The sequence below is a fragment of the Athene noctua genome, chromosome 27, assembly GCF_965140245.1.
Source record: "Athene noctua chromosome 27, bAthNoc1.hap1.1, whole genome shotgun sequence".
Taxonomy (NCBI): domain Eukaryota; kingdom Metazoa; phylum Chordata; class Aves; order Strigiformes; family Strigidae; genus Athene; species Athene noctua.
Window position 1 is genome coordinate 6,250,672 of NC_134063.1, and position 23,186 is coordinate 6,273,857.

General features: G+C 41.8%; 1 protein-coding gene across 3 annotated transcripts in view; it reads right to left on the reverse strand.

Annotated features, from left to right (window-relative positions):
• Nucleotides 1–23,186, reverse strand: part of ELL (elongation factor for RNA polymerase II) — a 54,615-nt gene that overhangs the window by 17,157 nt on the left and 14,272 nt on the right. For all 3 annotated transcript variants that reach the window (XR_012635239.1, XM_074927827.1, XM_074927826.1), the window contains exons 2-5: nucleotides 11,586–11,633; nucleotides 5,839–5,960; nucleotides 5,374–5,537; nucleotides 2,188–2,441 (exon numbers count right to left, since the gene is read on the reverse strand). Coding sequence is in view for 2 of the 3 variants with exons in the window: in XM_074927827.1 (XP_074783928.1) it covers nucleotides 2,188–2,441; nucleotides 5,374–5,537; nucleotides 5,839–5,960; nucleotides 11,586–11,633 (588 nt within the window). In the remaining variant the exon portion in view is untranslated. The remainder of the gene's footprint in view (nucleotides 1–2,187; nucleotides 2,442–5,373; nucleotides 5,538–5,838; nucleotides 5,961–11,585; nucleotides 11,634–23,186) is intronic.

Genomic DNA, 23,186 nt, shown 5'->3' on the forward strand with positions numbered 1-23,186 from the left:
AACTTCTTGCTGCTGGTTACAAATCTGACAAACACAGTGTTAGCACAAACCAAAAAGCCCCAACTAAGCTTTTGCAGATACTGTCTTTGAACCCTTCTTAGGTGATCGTAGAGCACTGAAAGTTTAGAAAGAAAACAAAGCTTTAAATTTGATTTTATAAGAGGGACACGGAGGCAGAGGTGCCAAGTGCTGTGCCCACAGCAGGCTGGTCAACCGGCAAAGCCAGCAACCGCGTCCCAAATTCACCGCTTCAGCCGCTCAGTTTGACAACTCTATTACGCTTGAACCTGGAAGATGCTTTTATTCAGTCAGTGGAGATATTGTGCGTCTGTTTAAGGATTAGCGTTCTCCATTGCTCGCTCCATTCAGGAGACACACTTGTGCTTATGAATTTTTATTACCCATGCAGCAGCAAGACAGCTTCAGAAAAAAAAAAAAAAAAATCAAGTGAAGGAGTGGAAAGTCTTGAATTAACTGAAGATGCTGTTAATTCTTCTGCTTTTGCTTTAGGAAGACTATGACCTAATATTAAACCCCTAAGAATTTAAAAGCAAAAAGCTGCAGAACTAATACAGCAAAGCTCTCCTGATAAGTGAAAAATAGAAAGCAGAGTTATCAGTTTACATGACGAACACTTTGTTTTTCCTTTCAGTTCTGTCAGCTTTCCAAAATCCTGAGCCAAAATACAAGAAGAATTTGAGCTGTGTTTTACATTTAGATATCCCAGTAAACATGCCCAAGAGACAAAAGCAAAGCCAGGTTGTTTTTCAAAAACTCTGAGAATCTCTCCGCTCACTGTTTCTTTCTGCAGCGGGAGCCACGCTGCTCAGCAAGGCTTGTAGCCCAGGCAGAAGAACGACGCAGATTTTTCTCTGCGCAGAGGCTGGGAGCTGCTACCTCCTTGTTTTGCTGGTGTGGGGCTCTGCAAGCTCCACCCTGGGCCTCCCAAAAATAGAAGCCTTGCAAAATGAGGCAAAAAGGCCAGCAGGAACACAGAGTCCTATGAGAGATGCAAGAGTACAATGAAACCCACACCTAGACGTATTTAGACATGTAGCTTTAATGCAGCCTGTAATTTTTAGCTTATCTGTGTCTGCCTGTGGATGGGAGCCCTGGTAGTGCTGAAAGGAGATTAAGTTTACGAGCAATACATTTACAGCCAAATCAGCATTTAGCCCAATCAGGCTGACACTGTGGACACTGCCAAACACACCACTTGCCTGCTAGGGGGTTTTGAGAGCATCAATAAAAGGTGATTATCAGAAAACAGTATTTCTAATATTAAAATCTAGTTATAGCATTCAAAAGGGTGCTCAGAAGAATTCAAGCGCTGCTGGAAAATTAAGGGCTACAGGATTATAACCTAGGGAAGGAGGAAGTTGTGCCAGCAATAACTCCATTTTCAGTATGACCTGCCCTGTGCCCTTGGGCAAACTAACTCCTCACTGTCTCATTCTTTTCAGGTCTGAAAAGGAGTAAAAAAAAAATAATATTCAATACAGAAAAGGGTAGCTGCAGCATTTAAATAAATATCCATGATGTGTTTTGTACCGTGAGAGCAATAAAGGTATTTACTGCAATTCCTAAAATGGCACCTTCACCATGACTCAAAGTGTTAAGAACTGATTCAGCTCGGAGACAGCTTTCACACTTGACATACAAATAATATGCTTTGCAAGAAGCTGCATGATCTTCACACCTAACAAGTTATACTTCTAAGAAGGGAAGGCATGGGTCTGAACAATACAAAGATGTAAAGCTTAGGGGAGAGGAACGCGTTTTTTCCTTCGCATAATGACTTGCATCAATACAGAACACGTTCCTTTATGTCTACGTTAACAAAAATGTAAAGATTTATAGGTCACAAATCAAACGGCTCGTAGATTCTCTGTTAGACAATTCTCCCCACAACCAACCAAAAGTGTTCCTCTTAAGTGACTGATGTGGTGAACCAAAAATCATACAGCTTAGTTGCAAACACCTACACCAAGGCTCACACCTGAGAGGCTCCTGCTGTGCCCAGCAAAATAGTAATGTCAGCTGCAAACTTCTGTCGGACACGGCCCTTAGAGAAACATCCAGCTGCAGCTCTGAGACACACAGGTTACGTTCAGACTAACACAGAAGGTACCACCCTTCTGAGAGGACGTTTCCCTTTACCTAAATTGTTGCCTTCAGAGTACAAACCTGCTGCAGAAGGTTGTCCAGCAAATCCTTGTCCTGCTGAGAAAGTCCATCCTTCTGCAATCTGAGAATAAGTTCAGGTTTCTTATAAGGCTTTAGTGCCAGTAAGTGCACAACCCTATCTTTGAAGGGTCTCTGAGAAATCGCACTATTGCCTCTCTTTATTGCACTGGCAAGGTTGACTGGCGTTGGGCGCTTCCTGGAGGGAACAGCATCGGAAGCTCCTGGTGCAGGTTTACGCACCTGAACCTTTTTGCCTAAAATGAGATGAGAATAGTAAACTGCAGCAGTCACCTTGCAAAGGCCAGTGGTCTGTCAACATGTATAATGGAGTTCATTACACCACCTGAAGTGCCACAAGATGACAATGAAGGACAAACACAACCAGCACACCCCATCCGTCCTGATGCACCGCCGGAACGAGCATCCTGTGAGTTTTATGATTCATGACAAGCTTGTAACAAGTAAACAGCAACACCAAGCTCTCGAAACCTGAGTATTATTGGCCACAAGCTTACATAAAGCTCTCTTTGTTCACCAGCTTTTCATTTATCCCAAGTGCGTGTATTCCCATGGTTAATCTAACCATTTTTTCCCTCCCTACGAGAAGAAAATTCTGCATTATTATGCAGAAGAGTCGAAATATGGAGTGGAAAGACCAGAACTGGTCAACGAGCGGCTCCCTGCTGCTGATCTCAGCAAAAATGCTACTCCAGCAGATGTTTCTGCTTTTAGAACAATAGGAACTTTATGGAGCTGAGTCCACCTCCCTTCCCCCCGCCAAACACAGGCACATGAATGGGGTCTAACGCTGCTACATTAGCCTATTCATTAGTGTGCTGTCTGTTCTAATAGAAAAACCCTTTCTACACTGTAGTAATAACTGCTCTGCCCTCCAACTGCATTTACGTACACATGAGAACATAAAGCTGTCTCAAAAGTTCATCTCAAGCCCTCAGAGGCAGCTTCCTCAACTCCATCCCAAATGTGGTTCTTGGTTTCTGACAGCATTATACAAGAACTCATTTTTCCCGTTCCTGTTGAAAAAACAGCTTCAGCTAGAACCCTCACACAAGTCCCACATCACTTAAAGCACACATCAGAGCATTTCACTATTCTGAATACAGAAACAGGCCACAAAGTCAGGTTCCTGCAACCAGAGGTGAAACCAACAAATCGAAAAGGAAAATAGTAGGTTCCAAGGTCTAAAACATGGAAATGCAATCGATAATCACTTCGGTTCAAGCAAGTGACCTTCACTAGGACAAACAACATCCAGCATTTACTGCAAGAATTTTGGAGGTTTATTTCAGCGTGGCAACTCTCCACTGCTAGGAAGCAATGTTTTCAATTGAGTCATCTGAAGATACTGGTGATTGTCTGTCGTGTTTATTTTACTGAAATGTAGATTGCATAACTGAGTCCCCACTTCCTGGCTTCTTATTACGCACCATGCTGATGCAAGTAAGTACGACCCATCGTCGGCAAGGCTGAGTTAAGATGAGAGGGAGAAAAACAACAATTCACATGTTAAACATCCCAAAATTCAGAGGTCAACTGGACTTCATTTCCAGAAATGGGACAAGAGAAGATTCGTCAGCTTTCTAGAACTCCCTTAACTCTTGCCAGGTCATGAAGAGAAGAAACACATTGGGACATTTCCACTTAGGGCTGGAGCCAAAATGTGCAATGGTAGGAAAAGAAAAAAACCCTAAGTTAAGCCAGAACATGAATTCTTTTAAAATATTTATACATGTGCATATATATAGATGTACACGTACACACATTTAGTGTGTATGCGAGCACACACATCCCCCTGCAGACATATCAGCTATCTATTTACATATATATTCGTTCAAGTGTTGGTTCACATCTATACTATTCCGTTCATCTCCAATTTCAACATTTCATATAAATTCTTCCACATCTGAGCTGCCTGGAATGACTCCACTGACGTTTAAGTGCTGAGCTCCGTGTTCTCACGGAAATGTGAGCCAGCCTTCTCCCCCCAGAGCAGCCTGCGAGCGAATCAGCTGATGGTGCTGGCACACCGAGGCCGTGTGTACCCCACAGGAGGACTGGCCTTACCCAGGCTCTTCTTTCTTGGACCAGCACTTTCCTCCCGTCTTAAACACTGACATCTTACACAAGCAGCAGGCACTCCACTGCTTTTTCCCTCGTTGCGCCTCCATTTCAGAGAGATAAACGTTTCAGCAGGAGTATTTTTAAATCTAAAGTTTTGCTCTGTCTTTCCGGGAAGCAGTTTGCTTTGAGAATCTTCTCCCCCACAAGCCTAACAACTTCATCCACTTACTGTAATGTTCTCAAATGTAAGCTAAACAAAATAATCTTCTAGTCTACAGGAAATCAATGCATTTCCTTCCTGATTACTATCTTATTTCTCAGCTTTGAGCACTTGGCTGATAAAACAATGAGTCAGGGTCAGTTCTACATTTTGCAACTCACCATTCTCATCACAGACATCCTCTGAGAAGAGACTGGCTACAGATCACATGGGCTAGAGAAAAAACAGCTGGTTCAAAAAAAAAAAGGAAACTCTGCTTTTCTGGTTAGTGTTTGTGTCCTAAGTTTGTGATCAGAGTGAGGTTAAACAGGAACCTGAGCCCAAAGCTAGGTCTCTGAAGGCTCCTCCTGGAGCCCACTGATATTTGCCACAGTTTTATTTCCTCCCCAAGATTCTCCTTTTATTGTTTAAGATGGTTTAAGGCTGCAGTCAGCCACACCACTTTAGTCTCTTTGTGTATGAAGACAAGGGCTTTGCTATCCACATCCTAAACGTTGTGAGTTACGGTCTCAAGTGCAGGCACACACCAGCTGCCTGCCAGCAGCGGTGGCAGGTTTTAGCTGACTTGGCAAGGAGCACAGCCACTCCTGACAGGTCAGCAGCGTGGTCTCAGCAACACCACCTGACAAACACACGAAATAATGCCAGAGAGAGATGTGACTGCACACAGACGATCCTCAGAGGCCACGCAAACATCACCACACATGTTCCAGGGTGAAGATGAAAGCCGTGGAGTCTACAAGGAGAGCAGCACCCTAATAAATCAAGACACCCGTGAGGAACTCCCAGGCACTTATTAAAGATCTCGATGGTCAAGCAAACAAACATCAGCATTTGACTTTGTAAGCTAGTGAAGACACCCCCCAAATCAAGTTGCTGCTTACCTACGTATCTCCCCCCAGGTTTAATGACTATAGCGCTGCGGCTGCGAGTCTCCTCCTCGGCCTGTGCCATGCTTTGCCTTGCCTTCTGGTAGGAATCATCAGTAGCACACACGGTGATTTTATCCTGTATGCTTCCAAGGCAATCCAAATGGATATTGCCGTTGCTGCAAAAGAAAGGCAATGGAAAAGATACTCCCAACACTGCAAAGGAGCACATCTGTCACTGGTGAACAACTGGGGGTGTGTTATCTAATTCATAAGAGGGAACAGAAGGAAGCTGGGCAGTAAACAGATTCTTCTGCGAGTGCCTCCTTACTCAAATATACACACGCAAACAGATTAGAAAGTCTCTGAAAAGGATGAACGGATGATTAAGTTTTGTTCAGGTTTGCTAGGGAAATGAGCCTATGGAAGATGCAAAAAAAAAAAAAAGGGGGCTAGATTTTCTTTTGCTGTACCACTCACCTAGATACATACTGCTGGATACAGTCAAAGCTCCCTTGGGGGCTGTCTTTGCCAATATTTGAAAGATAAAACGTGAAAGTCCGCACTTCCGTGGGTCGATCAGGCCTTGGAATTGTGATGTGCTGTTTGGAAGGAGAGAAATATTGGTCACTCGGGTAGCCCACATGAACACAAAATTCAATTTTTCAGCAGTCACCACGCTTTTAGCCAGTTTGCAACCCATTACAAGTAAAGCATATGGATTACTGCATAGGAGGCTATGAAGAGCAAGAAGCTACAAGAAGAGTTCAAGTTAGCAAAACTGTATGCACTGAAAAGATAAGGTAACAGAGGTAGACAGATGTAAAGAACAGCTACAGAGACAGCTATGTCTAAACAAAACAGATCTGAGTTGCCAGCTCGCTGCCTTTCAAAGCAGAGCCCACAAATAATCTTGTTCTAGGAATCTGACCCAATTCTATTGATCCAGGCTCAAAACAGACTTGCTACCACTGTTTATATTCAATTTAAAGCACTTGAGATTTGTTTCTTTAGAATTAGTGATCCAGCACTAAACATAGTACAAGCCAGGTCACTAGGTAGCATGCTTATTCTTTTTTAAGAGATTATAATTCCATAACGAGATTTCATGGCTCACAGTAGAGTGTGACGCTGCTGCTAAATTAAATATTTAATCAAGCATTAAGTGTGCTCCGCAGACAACTCTACAGCGACCTGCACTGTTTTTCTCCCCCCAGCCATTCATTTTTCAAAAAGGAAACCGTTTCCCCTCCGTGTTCAAGATCCAACACAAATCTCACCATCTGAGCTCTACTATCACATCAATATTTGATAATTAAGATGGCTTCCAGAAAAGGAGACAGAACATCAGTTCCAACCTATTTTAGGCCACTCTCTACCACACGGATTTATATTTAACCAGATTGCCACATATATGCACAAAATATACATGCCTAGCAAACCAACTCGTGGCATCCACGTATGACTGGGCTCCATAAAAGATTGCTGCTGGTACAGAAGGGTTTCTAGGTGGTTTCCCTTTGACCTCAAGACGTCTACAGCAGGCTGGAAACCCAGTGCATCTGTGTCACTTCACTAAACCACAGGGATGTTCTCAGAAGCAGCAAGAAACGCTTGTATGACCTGCATCGAGCCGAGCCAGTGCAGCATTTTCCATTTACTCTGTCAAGACCAGCTCTCCTCCAGCCAGCCCTCAAACAGACTTCCCTTCTTTTGGAACGGCAAGCCAAGACACCCAGACTTATGCGATACAGAAGGGCAAGTTATCCCCTCACAGACCTAGGATTCGGATCTAAAAATACACGAAGCAGATTTGGTGGCGATCCGGGCGCTGACGGGCAGCGCTGACCCCCCAGCAGCAGCAGCTGAGCCCTGTTATCTCCCCTGCCAAACATGCGCCGGCAGCCTTGAGCCCTTAATCTGGCCCAGCACCCTCTGCCCCCACCCATCCAGAACAAATAAAATTCTCTTCTGCTTTACAAGCGAGCCGAGAATATGCACGAAGTCAAAGTTATGTAAACAGCAGATTGTGGGTATTTTACAGTTGGCACCGTTCACCCCCCCTCCCCGAGTTAATTTGCTGGGAACGGGGTAAGAAAAAAAAAATGCAACAGGTCTGTTCAGCTCCTAGTGCTGTTTGTTGGGGGAGCGAGGTGTGCTGCAGGCAAGGGTTTGTGAAATAAAACCTGGAGGATGTAACCAAATCATATATTCACATACTAAAATAACCTGCTTCTAGCTCCTCATTTACCATTGTAAAAACCAGCTGCTCTGAGCGCCCCGACTTCGGCGTTTTTGTAGTTTCTGCAGCTTCTTCAAAGGATGTAAAATGAGACAGGAGTGAGAGAGTCACTTAAGCGTTGAATGTTGCTCGTTCCAGTACTGAAAAGTGTAGCATATGCAAACTGGCCGTTATCTAGGAATTATTTTTAGCTGAAACAGAAGCTTTCTCAAGCCACCAAATCAGCATGGTAACTGCTTTGAGGGAGCCCTAATTTTGGTGCTGAGTATTACACCAGTAACCATAGACACTTAAAAATAGCTCAGTACAGATGTGACTTCTGTGGTTTTTTTTTTTCTTTCAAGTAATATTCATCCCTGTACAGCTCACTCTGAATGGCAATTTCACCTTCTTCTATTAATACCAGCAGAAGTTCATCCCAAGAAAGAGGAAATCATCATCTTTTCCAATCACATCAAGTTAAGACGTTTTGTTCCTAACAGTCATGTTCAGGAAAGCTGCATGAACATACATATACTTGGCACCCAAAGGTGTTTTTTTTTTTTTTTTCTTCGCCAGCTCAGTTCCTTTCCCTACTCCCTTCCACCCCAGTAAGCACCTGCAAATTTGACCCAACTTAAGCTCTAATTCTGCACATGCTCTTACCGAAATAGGAGCATCTTCAGCCTTTCTTGCACAGTTATGGGCACCAACTACCACCATTTGCAACACTTTGGTACTCAAGCTCTTAAATTCTAATTTACATGCCCGTTGAAATAAGCAAAATGCTCAAGACTCCATATAAACTTACAAAACCATCCAAGGAAACCCAGTTCACAATAAAAAACTAACAAACAGGTGCTGCTCTTAAGGAATATCCAGAGTTACACTCTGCTACTTATGACCAAGTGACTACTCTTGAAATTCTGATTATTACACAGATTATTGCACTGAAAAAGTAATTAACAAGACTAGCATTGCTATCAAGAAATGTATCCCAAGGCAAAGATCATTTACAGTCCATAGTTTATAAAAACTCCCAGGAGAACCAATGCAGAGGTTCCATGCAGGATGTTTTGCCCCCTGTCACTGAAACATCCCTTTTATTTTGGGCTAGAAACACCAACATCCTCCTTCCAGCACCTGCCTGACAGAGCTGCCACCTTGCTGACCCTGTGTTTTATTCCTGGCCAGTTCCATTCTTCAGTTAGAGTGTTAAACATGAAAGTTTTCTTCTGTGTATTAGAAGCTGAGAGTATCCTTGACAGCATTCATTAGACTAACACTGGGAATTGGCAAAATAGATGGACACCATAATTTAAAAAAAAAATAAATTAAAGGTTTTTAAATTTAAAGGTTTCTAGAGAATTAAGGAAGCAGCAGTTTGTTTTAAACTCTTATGTCCTGCCTCCCACAATCACCAAGTACTTCCAAGTTTTTCCTTCTTGTGAGAGGGATATTTAGACAGAAAAAAAAAAAATCACACTATTCAAACCTTGTGTCACTGGACGCTGCTTTAAATCATGCTCTGACATTTGTGCTACACACAAAACCTACCACCCTCAAAAGTTAATGGGAAATCTCCATAGCAACATTTATTAGGAAGGCAACAAATTGGGAAATTAAGGTATAGTGGAAGAAAGTGTATTCAAAAAAAAAAGTTAAACAAGTACGTTTTAATGTCATCATGTGAATCTGAGAACTTGTTAAATTACTGAAATTATCTTTTCAGTCCAACTGATAGGAGGCTCACTAGAAAGCCTTTAAAGCCCTGCCATCAATTCCTTAAAGCAGGGCACAATCGTGACATGTATGAATCCTACACTTAAAAACAGATGGTTACGCAGCTGCCAGCTTCTTGTCATACCCAGTAAAAATAATAATAAAAGGACAAAGAGCTCTTTCTATCCGCCCCAATTGAACTGGATCTCGCTTTCTTCAAAGCTCTACCTTTGGCCTTTACCCGACAGTGCAATTAATTAAACAGCTGAAAACGAGGCAAGCAGAGGTCAGCTCTGTGCTGCCAACATCCTCCTTCACCCGCAATGCCCCGGCGCTGCTCACACTGTGCAGGGCTCCACGCTTTGCTCTTCACACAGCACCCTCAGCCACAAGCGTGCTGCTGGGCTCCTTCTCCATCCAACCCCGACTGTAATTACAGGTGACTGGCAGCTCTTTCACCAAAACACTCTTCTCTGGAAGTTAAGGGCTCAAATACAATTAAGTGCGTTAAATATTTAATTTTTGTAAGGTGCTGCATCATTTGAAAATAGGCTTAATTATTGTAAGGAGCTGCATCATTTGAAAATAAGGTGTCTTTTTATTATTTTAAGGAACTGCATCATTAGAAAATAAGGTGTTTTTTATTAAAATACTGCATCATTTGAAAATAAGGTGTCTTTTTTAATATAAAGAACTGCATCATTAGAAAAGAAGGTGTCTTTTTTTATTATAAGGAACTGCACCATTAAGGTCTTTTTTTATTATAAGGAACAGTATCATTTTAAAATGGGTTTTCTTTCAGTTAACCTGAAAATGCCTGGGTCCGTATGTATCAGAGCCACGTGAAACCCACTACAAGGGGAGCACAGAGGCTGAGGGTAGCGGAGCGTTTTTAAGCTGTTCTGATTCATTTTCCTACGTTTCCTTCCAGGAAGAAGATTAAGTAAGAGAAGGGGTATTTCTAGAACTTAAGCAGCTTTACAGGAAAAGTTAGGTGTAGACCCTCACAAGGTGCTCTTCAAAGGGAAAGGAAAGCATTTGCAGTCTTTTTAGCTTCTTTATTACATGAAAAGCTGTTTGCTCACCTCAGAGCAACAAATCATGCACCCTTTAAAGTTTTCCTTGTCACTGGCTTCTCATTTTGCCAAACTTCAGTTGCAGATTTTTATCTAAGCTTTCATGCTGAGCTTTCTGGGAAGTTTAATTGTAAACACAGTAAAAAACCTGGAAATTGCCCCTTTCTTTATTTCCCAGGACAAAAAGGTTCGTATTTTTCTTCTTAACTTATGATAACAATCATGTCTTTCCTGCTACATTTTGTTAGAGTACTATGTACTAATAGTGAGACTAATATCACAAGGTAAAAATATGGGCAAGGAGGAATGTGCTAGACTTTAATGGCTACTTAATTCAAGGCATTTTGAAAGTTTTATTGTACCACCACAAAGAATTAAGACATTATTTACAGCTGAGTTCAGATTCTTGAAAAAAAAAAAAAACCCCACCCCAACCTAAATTCCCCTTCCTTATGCAGAGCACCGAAGTTAAACACGCACCTTCTTGTATCTAAAAGATATATAACTGACATTTTTAAAGTTCACTGAAGAGCTGCATTACTTTACCAGAAACACTACCAATTAAATCTCAACGTTGTCAGTAACTGGCATGACAGACGGTTTCAAGCGTCTATAAATACCCTGGAGGAGTTCAGTCATCGGAACAGAAGTTAAAGAAATAAAACTCCTAAATATAAAGAAAAAAACTTTTGGTGCTCACAGAAGCTGCACAGCTGTTTGGACACGCATATTAAATAAAGCTTTGGTACATTTGTAGCAGCCTCCAAGCACTGCTACCATAAATAACTGGTACCCATCAAGTCTTGCACCCAGTTTACCCGGCTTGGCGTGACGTTTCCTGGGGACACAGGCAGGTTTCCAGGGGCTGCTGCACCCACCACAGCACTGCCATCGGTGAACTTTCCCTTCCCTCGTTCTACCCACCAGCATGGCTTTATAAAACTAAATTTCACCACCAGCAACACCGGTGCTATGGATTTAGCAAGGTTAGAAAAATAAGAGGGGAGGGGGGAAGTTTTTATGGAGAGATAACCCATGTGATCCAGGAGCAAACACTCCTTCCCGGATCACATCTGAACTCTCACTTCCAGAAATCAGAGCAGCGTTCTTTGAACTGGAATAGGACAGACATACAGAACAAATACCTTACTCAGATTAATTGTATGAGCCAGTAAGGAACTTTCCAAGCAACCCACATGCAAACTTACCCCTTGGCTTCCTTGAAACTGGATTACTGGTTTTGATGTCACAGCATCCTACAAAAACAAGTGGAAAAAGAAAAGATTACCTTAGAGAAATTGAAAGCTCCAACACTCACTGCCAAAATATACTCAGCTTGATTTTTCACCTATACTTTTTTTTTTTTAAAAAAAAAGGAAAAACATTCAGGGAAGTATAACAGAATTCCAACCAATACAAAACCTCCTGAAACAGCAGTTTGTATGTAGGAAAGGGATAATAAAACTACAACATCACCAACAACGGTACCCTTACCTCAGAAAAAGCACAGCTCTGGGATGATACCCAGCTGGGCTGTGCTTACTTTCTTCCTGACCCCTAAACCACATTTCAGGCACAGAATAGCTTAGCTGTGGATCTCTGGTGCTTATGTAAGTTTTGAGTTAAACAGTGGATATTTGAGGGGAAAATTTATTACAGCTCTAAGTCCGAGAACACGCTAAGCAAATTTTTTCCAATAGAAAGCTGGCAATTCATTGGGAAAGCAAACTGCAACTTCATTGCAAAATACTGTTGTTATGTTGCCCATTTCAACAATCGGCCTCTTCCTCCATGCTAATTTGCTTACATTTCAAGTAGTCGTACCCCTACTAGCTCTAAAAGCCTTTAAATCTGCTCAAGACAGAAATAACACTGAATTTCAGCCTTTTTGCACTGGGATCGCAATTTTTGCTTTGCTGTGATTTTCCAGAGATCAGGAAGGCTTTAGAATTCAAACTCTCACCTGAGGTTTTAACTACAGGGAAAGAAATAGCATATGCAATCCAAACCACACTAAGTTTTTACTTCTTATATTTCAGAACTGTGGCTTGTATTGGTTTTATTTCTTAAGTCACACAAAACATTCCAAGACACTAAAAGGACAGGAGTTATGCTTCACAGGGTGAAAAAACATGCTGCGTGCGGGATGCCACTGTGAAGCCTTCCAAAGAGAGAGAAGAGTTTACAAATAGGTGGAAAGTCATTTAGAAGTGAACACGCGGCCACATCAGGAGACACATTTCAGTGGGAAAAACGCCAAGGAGAGTTTAAAAGTCCAAACGGCGCGTTTGTATCATCCTTTTTTGGCATCACAGTACCCGCATCTCCCAGCATTGTAAAGAATCACATGGACTTCTGAGGGATTACAGAAATACACGTTTACGTTTAGCAGCAAAGAGTTAACAGCTTGAAAGCCCATTAAGTTTATCATCTCTCATAAAAACCTTTCCAAATGCTTTCAGCCCAGGAGTGAAGAATCTAAGCCACAATACGCTGACATTAACAAAAAAAAAAATTCACTAGCAAGAAAATATCCTTCTAGCACAGATGAATAAGCTCATACCAAGACGCAGTCTTCAGAGCTTTTTAAGAGCCCATCCAATACGATTTAACAGAGCTGCATCACACCCTAGATTGTTACGAGATATTTATGACAGTGAGTAAAGCAAGAATATGCTTGAAGCTGACAGCACTCGCTCGGTGTTGTGTAGCGAGTTTTATAGACCCGAAACAACCTTTATAAAGAAACAATAAACAACATCTTGCTCTTCATACAGAGATCACTGAATTCCTTGAGTGCCACGACACTGCATACCACAGCACACTGTTCATAGACAGACTGGCCAGCTTTTTGTTCACGGTGTCAGCATGTACTGTGCAATGTGTCCAGAAATTCATACGAACATACTTGAGCAAACAAGAATTTGAAACATTACAAATATCTGGATATATTGAAAAAAAAAATATCGATGTGGATCTTGTACAGCTAATTACAGATTTGTGAAGTTCTGCAATTAATTTTGGAAAATTACTTCAGGGGAATAAAAAGGTAATACGAAGCACGTAAACAGAATAACGAGGCAGTAACAATACAAAAGTACTGTTACACAAATCAGGACAAGCTTTAATTACAGAACTTATAAATTCCCTCATCTACATACAAAATGGTTTGAAGTTCAATGTGTAATCTCAAACTGAAAAATGAGCATTCGTGCGAGTTAAACGGCAAGCTTTACCTTTATTTCCTTGAAGCCCTGAAATACAGTATTTCGAGGTGCCTGGGGGCTGCTGGTTTTGTGATCTGCCATGTAGGATTATCAGCATGATAACTCCTCAGAAGTGATGGCAGGGAAGAGCTGGATACTGGGGAGTCGTTGCACTGCCTGAGCTCCCCTTTTAGGGGGAAAAGGGGAAGGAAGGCTCTTGGCTTCTCAGCAACATCACCCCTGTACCCACACAGGCATCGCCTCCCTTCTGCTGATGCCCAACTCCTTGGCTACAGGTCATCTGAGGATGCTCACGTGCACACCCTAACCTAATTAAGGATAGGAATTTAAGTACTTTTATTAAATTAAATTCCTACATGGACACCTTCATTCAGAATAAGAGCAAACAGATGAATTGAGCTAAACCAAATTAAAACATATTTCAGTTTATTTAGATTAATTTTCCTGAATGTTCTTGTATGGACAAACCCCATTAAACAGCTCTTGCTACCATTTCCAAAATCACTTCTTCATCTCCTAAAGTCACCTAATTCTTCTTCCTTAGTGATGCCAAGACAGTTAACTAACTCTGTTACAATTCCCTAGGAATGACATCCCATCCACCTCTTGTGGGAACAAGGTCCTTCCCTCTTTCTGCCTTTCCTTCTAATTAAAACAAGTTATCTCCTCAGCCCTAGGACAGGAGTCGGCCTTCTCCAGAGTACACCAACTTACAGGGTTCAGTAAACCTTTGGTAAATCAAGGATGTTGATGAAACCCCACCTTTGTGTTCAATTAAGAAGCAAAACAAAGATCTGTCTGAGCAACTGGGCCACCTGCACACTAATCTTCCAGTTAAATTCTAGCTTTAGTCCTCCATGAGACTCACTATATTTAAGAAGAGCTACTAGAAGCTGATTGAGATAAAAACAAAAATTTAAGTAAGAAAACAACAGCTCAAGCATTTTAAACCAGGTTTGCTGCTGCTGCCAGGTACCAGATGTTCACCTCTGCAGTTCACAGACTCATCCGTAACGGTGACAGCGCCGCTGAAGATGTCCAAGCATGAATGAGCACGACTGCTCTGACGTGTGGGACCAGAGAACGAGCGGCTGCCATGCAAGAACAGAGCATTTCTGAACTCTGTGTACACTAAGAGCAAGCAAAGCCCCTTCAAACACACCTGAGAGGTTGTCTGCTCCGTGCTCACTATTGTTTCCACAGAAGGCTTCCTGACGCAGAACGGAAAGGTCAGCAAATCATTACCACGTCTTCACTGTTTGCTAGTTCCTACAATGGATCTTTAAGAAAATGCGTCAAGCTTCCTCAGCAAGAGAAAATGAACTGTTTTAATCAAGTCCCTCCTGCAGTCGAACTCAGCAATGCCCCAAAGCTCTACAGGAATAACTGCCAAAGGAACATCCAAATGGTAAATGCGGGGCTGTACTTCTGGGATCTACCCAAACTTAAACTGCCAGCTTCACCGGACCTACCCGGCTTGCAAACAGACCCTCGAAAGGAGCCTGAGCAGACCCCAGCTACGTCAGGTGACAACCCAGCATTTTCCTCCATAAAAACTCACTGGTTTGCTATCTGGAAGGCGCTTTTCTGTGCCCAGTGCACTGCCTTCCACAGCTCCTGCTGTATTCAGGCACGGTGGAGAAATAAAGCAGCAAGTGTTCGAACACTAAAGCCCTACCCTGGGACGCCAACATGAATCAAACCCCACAGACTCAAGTGCTTTTTGTCAGATGGTCCTCCAGATACCGTAAGATTATTTCAGAAGTCATGAGATTAAACCAAAAACCCCAAAACTCAGCCCCAAAGCTCCCACAAAACATTTGTCTTTTATTAGCATGGTATTATGCTCGTCTTCATCCTCTAGCTTCCCCAGGCTAGACAAGAGCTAGTAACCCTTAATACAGACTCCAAAAGCTGACAGAGGCAGTAGCAATGCACAAACAGGTCCTCACACTTAAATACTCCAGATTTGGCACGTGGAAGCTTGAGTAAAGAACAGGAAGAACACTAAAGTGTCAATAAAACACACAAAAACTGAACGTAAAACTAATAAAATACTTCATCAAGTATCAAAGCTGTCTTGAGGTTTCAAAAAATGTTTAGTGGAAAAGCTGGATGGGATATTCCTACACATGACCAGAAAGGACATTTGAAATCCTCAGGTCAGGTAACCAGTTGGAAACCTCCCCGTTTCTTCAGGGAAATACAGATAAATAAGAATATGTTGTTTCGAGAAGTTCTGTTATGCATTTACTGGAATTTAACTGGAGGCAGTGTTATATGGAAAATATTTGCCTATACTTAGTATTGGTGTATTTGTCTGTTTTCTTGAATGCTAAGAGTCACAAATGCTGAGCAAACAGAGCAAATGAAAGCTTGCTCTTATTTATGTTGGAACAAGGGAATTATTTTCAGAATTTAAAGCTTCTTGCAAACATTTAAAATTAGTAGCAAGAATTCCAATTAATGCAGAGAAATTACAAAATCCTGGTAACCCCAGGGCTCGCATTAACGGGACATTTTGAACTGACACGTGCAGTTCCAGTCAGGTAAAGCTATGGTGCCTCAGAAGCCAGTTACAAAAAAAGAGAACAAACAGAAATCAATAAAGATTCATAAGCTTCAGACTCACTAATACCCCAAACTCAAAGTTCCTCTTTAATTCTTTGGTTATGACTAGCTTCTGTCTCTTTTGCCCACGCAGCTTGGTCCGAATATAGGCATACTCCCTCCTCTACTTCCCTCTGGCTTCTCAGCACTACTGGGCAAAAGATGAAAAGAAAAAAAAAAAAAGGTCAGATCCCAATCCGGGAGGATACTCCGTTCAAGCAGACCTGGATACTTGAGGAGTCCTGCAGACCCAAACACAACTTAACCAATTTAGATTTCCACTTACATTTTCATTTTAAAACACACCACACAGACTTTGCGAAGTAAAACAGAGAGCAAAACCAAAGCAAATATATCCACTGTCTCGTTGTGACAGACTCACAAGAGACACCTCAGAGTCCCCAAGTTCATTAGTAGCAAGATATATAAATCCCAGGGGAAATAAATACCTTTGAACATACCCACAACTTCAAGTGACTCTGTGTGAAGTTTACTGGCAGTCAATTAGCCAAAGCTGGCCCAAGAGAGAACCACTGCATATTAGGTAGAGACAAAAAGACTTCTCCCAAGACATTCCACTATTTCAAGGCTTATATTTACCTCCTACCAGAAACAGCAGTAAAAAGTCTCCTGAATATTCTTTTTTTATGTCACATCCTATTACTTACGGAATTAAAATACCATCTCCCTGCAACACAATTTCCATCTGCAATTTAAGGCCTCCCAACAATCTCATTTGAAGTTGAGGACACTAACAGACTGCAGATGGGATCAAGTCTGCTGAGACCTGAAAATTATAGATCCTATATAATTTTTCCTGACCTAAACTACAAAGCCTTCCAGACCTTTTTATACTACACATACCTCAGAGACAAGCTACTGGCTTCACTACTCAAATACAACGTTCCCAGTAAAAAAAGTCTTGGAAATTCCATGTAAATCCACAGCTACTGAAGCAAAAGTTTAGCCTTCTACTCAAGAGAGGTGCCAGAAGCCACAGCAACAACGGCCAGCTGCTGAGGTGAGAAACAGCCACAGGGATGCTCCTGGAGGACTCAGGGGTGTCCCCCCCTCATCCTTGCAGAGGTAGAGATCAGCCCCTGCAAACCCCGCTGTGCACAAGCAGCCTCTGTGCAGGAGCTCCTTGGGCAGCAATCCCCAAAATAACCAGTGTACACGTTTGTTCACTCCTCCTCTCTGAGATTACCCCGTTCATTACTTTGATGAGTGAAGTGCTGTCAAAGAACAAAACCACATCTGCCTGCTGGGCCCAGTTCTCCACTCCTCTACCCCATTTTCTTCTCCCAAACACTTAAATATTTCTTTGGGGAAGAAGCAAGTACTTGAGCTTTTAATATAAGTATTTCTTAAAAATGTGGGTTTGATAAAGGTTTAGGAGCTGGAGACTTACCAGTTACTATAAACCGTAGCTTGTATTTATTATAATTTATCATTTTCCTAAAATGTATTAATAAATGCATATTATCACTGTAATATTAAGCACCTACAAATCCATAACAGTGCAAGCAGCAATAAAGCTTTTGTCAGCCAAAATGCTAAACTGTACATTTTAAAGTTTTTAATTGCTGAGCTTCACAATACATACTGGCTTCCCTGTTTATAACTGCATAATTGTAAGTGGGTTATTACAGCACAAACATCACTTCCTCAGTAGTTTAACTTTCCAGGGTCAAAAAAATAACAGTGCCCCTCTGAGACAGAAAACAAGTTATATTAAAAATGTTAGCTTAAAAACTCCTCTACGTTACTGAAGCTGTGGCTGCGTTAGAATTTCAACACTCACAGCTCTATTAAGGAAGGATTACAAGCATACAGGCTTCTACATCACTACACAATCTGAGCATCGAAGATACTGTCCCGCTTGAAAGAGAGAAAACCCCTACCTTTGACTAAGTTTACAGAGCAAGACACATGATTAAATGAAAAAAAAAAAAAACCCCTGTAGCCTAATCGAAATGCTTTGTGCCTGCAATGTAAAGCAGAAACTCAGTCCCTAAATGGACAATAGCTTGTATCAGCAAACCAGAAAGCAATTAAACTCCACTGTCATCAAGATGTCACCCCACAGGCACGAGAGCTGAGCTAGCCATGCAGCCTGTTCTCTCACGCATGCCTGGATCTTCTGATCTCGTCTAATCCAGGTTAAAAAGATCCTCCTGAATAAAACGCAATGTATTTGTCGATAGGGTTCTTCGCTGCAGAATTAATTTAGAAACTTAAACCAAAACAACCGAGCAACCGCTTCCCCAGGCAGCGATGCATGGGCAAGGCAAAACCCCTCAGTACACATCCCTGCTGCACAGCAGCTGGAGAGCAGATGCCAGAAACCTTTCTGTAAAAAGGAACTAGAAGGGAGAGACCAAGAAATAGTACATACAGAGCCAGACACCCATCCTGCACCCTCGAAACTCAGGACAGCAGACAGAGGCCGGCGCTTGCCAGCCTCACAGCAGCACATGGCGCTTCACCGGTATTTTTTATTCTGCCACTCCGAGAGCAGTCACCCAGTATTTCAAACCCTTCTTGCTTCATTTATCCTGAGTATGAAGCTCCTTGGTGGGTCTTGTCTCTGAAACCCTCCACAGCACCACACACTTCAAGCAAAACTCACTCCAGTTGTGTTCTACAGAGTAGTTTAAATTTTATGCTCAAGCCCGGTGAAATTTTTTTTTGTTTCACCTTGGTAACTTCAAGTCAAGCTTTCCAGACATGCTTCAAAAAAAGTCTTTGCTTCTTAGTGCAGAACTAAATTAAGAGGGTTTTTGATCCTGTACTTGCAAAAATAAACCTTTAAACTCCAAAGGAACAGATGCTTCTGACACAAAGTCTGATACTCTGATCATCCGTAGAACCAGACCACGAATCTCGTGAAAGGTGGCTTTGGTAAGGGAGCTCCAACTCGCTGCACACACTGCAAGATCCTGGGACAAACCACACATCGCTCACGATCATTAAGCCAAGATGTTTGGCTAGCACAAGGTACAGTAGTTTTCCACTAGAAAGAAAAGCTACACATATATGCCATTTAGGCAATGTCTTTCAGGAAGAAAATTAAAAGGAGGCTCAATTCCTTAGAGAAATAATTAAAGTATTGTCACTTGGTATCGAGTTCACTCTGATCACTGTAAAGCTGGTGACCTTGTTTGCCTGTACAAAGGCCTGGCTACAGCAAACAGACCAGCACGTCTACTGGACCCAAGAGCAGGAGTCACCAAATGTCTTCTCTCAAACCCTATTCCTAAATTTCTACAGCAATGCAAATACAGGAATTGAGTAACAGTATTTCAAGAGCACCGAGATGAACACAGAATTGTTCTGTAATAAATATGAACAAATACACCATCTGAAATGGCTGCAAGGATGCAGTGGTCTGTCTCCCAAGAAAACACAAGCTCTGTTTTTGCAGACAACAGGCCCTGGGACTTCCAGAGGACACTGAAGAGTTCAACCTCCCTGTTTCCAGAGAGAGCTCACCTGTCAGGGGACAGGTTACTGCAGAGAGACACTGCAAGAGGAGAATAAGCCCCGTGGACAAACGTAGGCATAGCCAAGTTCATTTTAAGAGCCACACTGCTGCTGAATACCGCTTGCTTTGCGAATGGCCAGTCGGTCACCAGACCCCATCACTGCTGCTTCCAAGACATCCAGCATCGATGGGATCAGTCTCAAACATCCGTATCGGCCGGGCAAAGCTGCAAAGCAGTGCAGTCCCACACCAAAACAGGAGGTGACTTGTGGTCTGAGGCTAAAGGAAACTGATATTGTAAGAAACAGGAAAAGATCAAAGATGGTTTTGTGGCACCAAGGGCCCCGAGCTCCCCATTAACTCAGACCCAGCTACGCATCTTCAGCACTGATGCAGAAGTCAGCCTCATCTGGGAATCCAAGTTCAGAGACTACAGGCACATCTCCCAACGGTACAGCACTCCTTTTTTCATTTTCTGTTTTTTCATCTTTACTTTTCTGGGGAGTTAAGGGAGACCTACTCATTAAGTCTAGCAAGAGAAGCAATAATCACAACGTCTCAACTCTTTATGCCTGACACCAGACTGCCACAAGAGCTTAAAGGATGATTATCTGCAGTTTAATCATTACAAACTCCCACCAATTTCACTATTAACAAGACGGGGCTACTTAGGGAGGTTTTACTGCCAGAGGACCAACGGCCAACCTCCCACGATTTCCAAAGGAAAGTCTTTTTTTGGGGGAAAAAGATAACCTTCAGATCCCCATGCAGATTTCAGTGTCTAGTACAACTATTCAGAGCAGTCTGGTAATGAATTAAATGTGTCTGTAATGGAAGAGTTATCAAATCACAAAACATCACGCCCATTTTTTAGCGGAATAACCCAGGAGGTCTCCATCACTCCAAGTAAAAACCCCAGTAATTTTGATACCGTTACTGTGTCTCTCCGAAAAGGCAGTTTCATTTTGTGTTACTGGATTTTCTGCATCCATTACTCATTACAAAAGGGTGTTCCAGACCCTCACTGAAACCAAGAACCAGTACTCCTCAAAACTATTCTAATTTTATTAGTCAGCATCGCATTCTTTAATCAAAACTGTCCATTCATTTAAATGCCCTTCTCAGGGTCTCATCCTGTTCTCCCCAACCCAACCCTCCAGACAGAGGTTCGAGTATCCCTTCCCCTTTTCCACAAGCACACTAGAAATCAGCAAAATTCTGCACAAATGGTTATTTTTATTACTCTTTTTCCTGAAGGGATTTTTCTTCTGTAACTCAGACTAAAAGCAATAGAAGGTAAAACCAGGAAAGCCTAAAACAAGTTGAAACAACATTTCCCAAAGCACTCGTACAAAGATAATGCTGTGCTGGCAAATTTATCGCAAAAAATTTAAGTACAAACCCTGAAATAAGTTCCATTGTTTCGTTACTCATAAGCAACTGAATGGAGTTTGGGGAAAAGTCATTTTATGTTAAATTAACACATCCCAAAGCCCACTCCTTTTTAAGAGCAGCAACCCTACAGTTACTTTCTTGTACGGGAGGAAAAAAAAAAAACATGTTTTCATGTTTCATAAAAAAAAGATTAAGCCAGAATTTAAGTTTGCTCATATGGCCTGATCTATTCCTTTCTTACAGGGCAGTACTGCATATCTTTCAGCACGGCTCAGTCTGTTAGCAGACACAACCACCACACTGTAAGGTAAAGATAGGGTAGAAAAAAGGAAGGTAAATATTGGTATTTCTAAAGTGCAGGCAAAGGAAAGCAAACCCTCTTAGATTTGTTTTTTGAACACGTGGCTTTGCTTTGAAACAGTTTTCAATATGAAACACTATTCCACAAAGAAATTTCCTGTTCTGCCTACATACAGTGGAAATACTAATAAGTGTAATAATTATTAAATAATCTCTTAAATTCAGCAGTATGGCTTCAGCATCTGTACACATTTGCATTACAAGACAATTTAGAGAGACCTTAGCTTGGCAAGAATCCCATTAAGACATCCATGCTCAAAATTCCCTGGGTAATCATTGCTTGCATGCAACACTGCTTGTTTTTACAGCAGAATTTTATTGTAGCTATCAGATGATCTTGTTAAAACTGGGAAAGGACTGAGAGAAAAAAAAAAACAACTGGCAGAAGTAAACCGAATCATCCAAAATTCCCAACTCTGCTAAAGGTGAACAGCAGTTCTGGTTTTCCCTAAAGGCTTTATTTAAACAGTTTCATGAGCCAAGAATCATTAAGGGGGGTTTAGATTTTCTCAGATTAATATTTTAAAAGACATTCCTCCAGTACAAGATACCTTGAATGAAGGCTTCTGTGCTTCCCCTGAAAGAAAAAAGAGGTTTGCTAACCATTTACTAGATGCTGGAGATGTGGCCACCTCTCAAAGGAAACCAAAAAACCTGTGAAAATGCACAGGAGAACAATTGCAATTGTGGAAGTCACTTGGCTCACCACCATCTGTCTTAAAAATAGTACTTTTCACCAATTAGCCTTTCTGAAGCAATACAAGCAATACCGCTTTCGGTCTGTTTTGACAACGAAATCAGGTCTGTGAAATGTGAAGATGGGGACATTTTTGGTCTGATTTCACAAAAAGGATCACGGCAACTACTCAGCATTTCTATTCCTGACCCTTCCCACCCTCAGCGGGCTCAAACTCGAACTGTGGATACAACTGAAAAATGATGATTGCAAGAAACTTCAGTGAAAAGATTTAGAATTAACTATTAAATATAAGGAGGACTAAAATTTGTTTCCCCTCACTGGGGAATGGGAAGCAGAAGTCAGACAATATGTACCCACCTGGCAGCAGCAGCAAGCTGGCCATTCAGCACAGATGCATCCAGACACCCCCAGTTCTGCAGGATGAAACTTCCCCGTTCCTGCTGCTCGGAGCCCAACATCCACCACAAACCCACCTGCTCTTCTGGCCAGCTACACTCCGTTTAAATGCTCCTCTTATTTCAAACTTCACGTGTAATTCTGCCAAACTCCTCTCCTGAACTGCTGTGTGGGTTAGCAACTGAAATCGGAAAGGTCTTGTACCACTGCAGAGGAAACTGGAGCGACTCACCTTTGATTCTCAAATTGCTACATTAATATAACACAAAGGTTTTTCCAGCCAAGCATCTTCCAAAATGCCATAAACTCATCATTCTTCACCCAAGACAGGAGTTAATGTTTTCTTCTGAACCACTACCCTACAAAAGCTGCTTAAGGACAATTCTTTATCTGACTGGTCTTTACCTTTAATAACTATAAAGCAACACAACCCCACTGTGTTGGCTAGACCCAAGACATGGATGAAAGTCCCTCCGATGCTGAGAGTTGTTAAATAGTTAAAAGAAAGCTTTTCCATAAGCAGCTGTATCAAGTAGACATACTACAAATATTTTGGGTTTAGCTTTTGCACTGTAAAATCCCCAACTATCAGAAGAAAATGTTTCCCAAATTAATATAGAAAAGTGTGTCATGA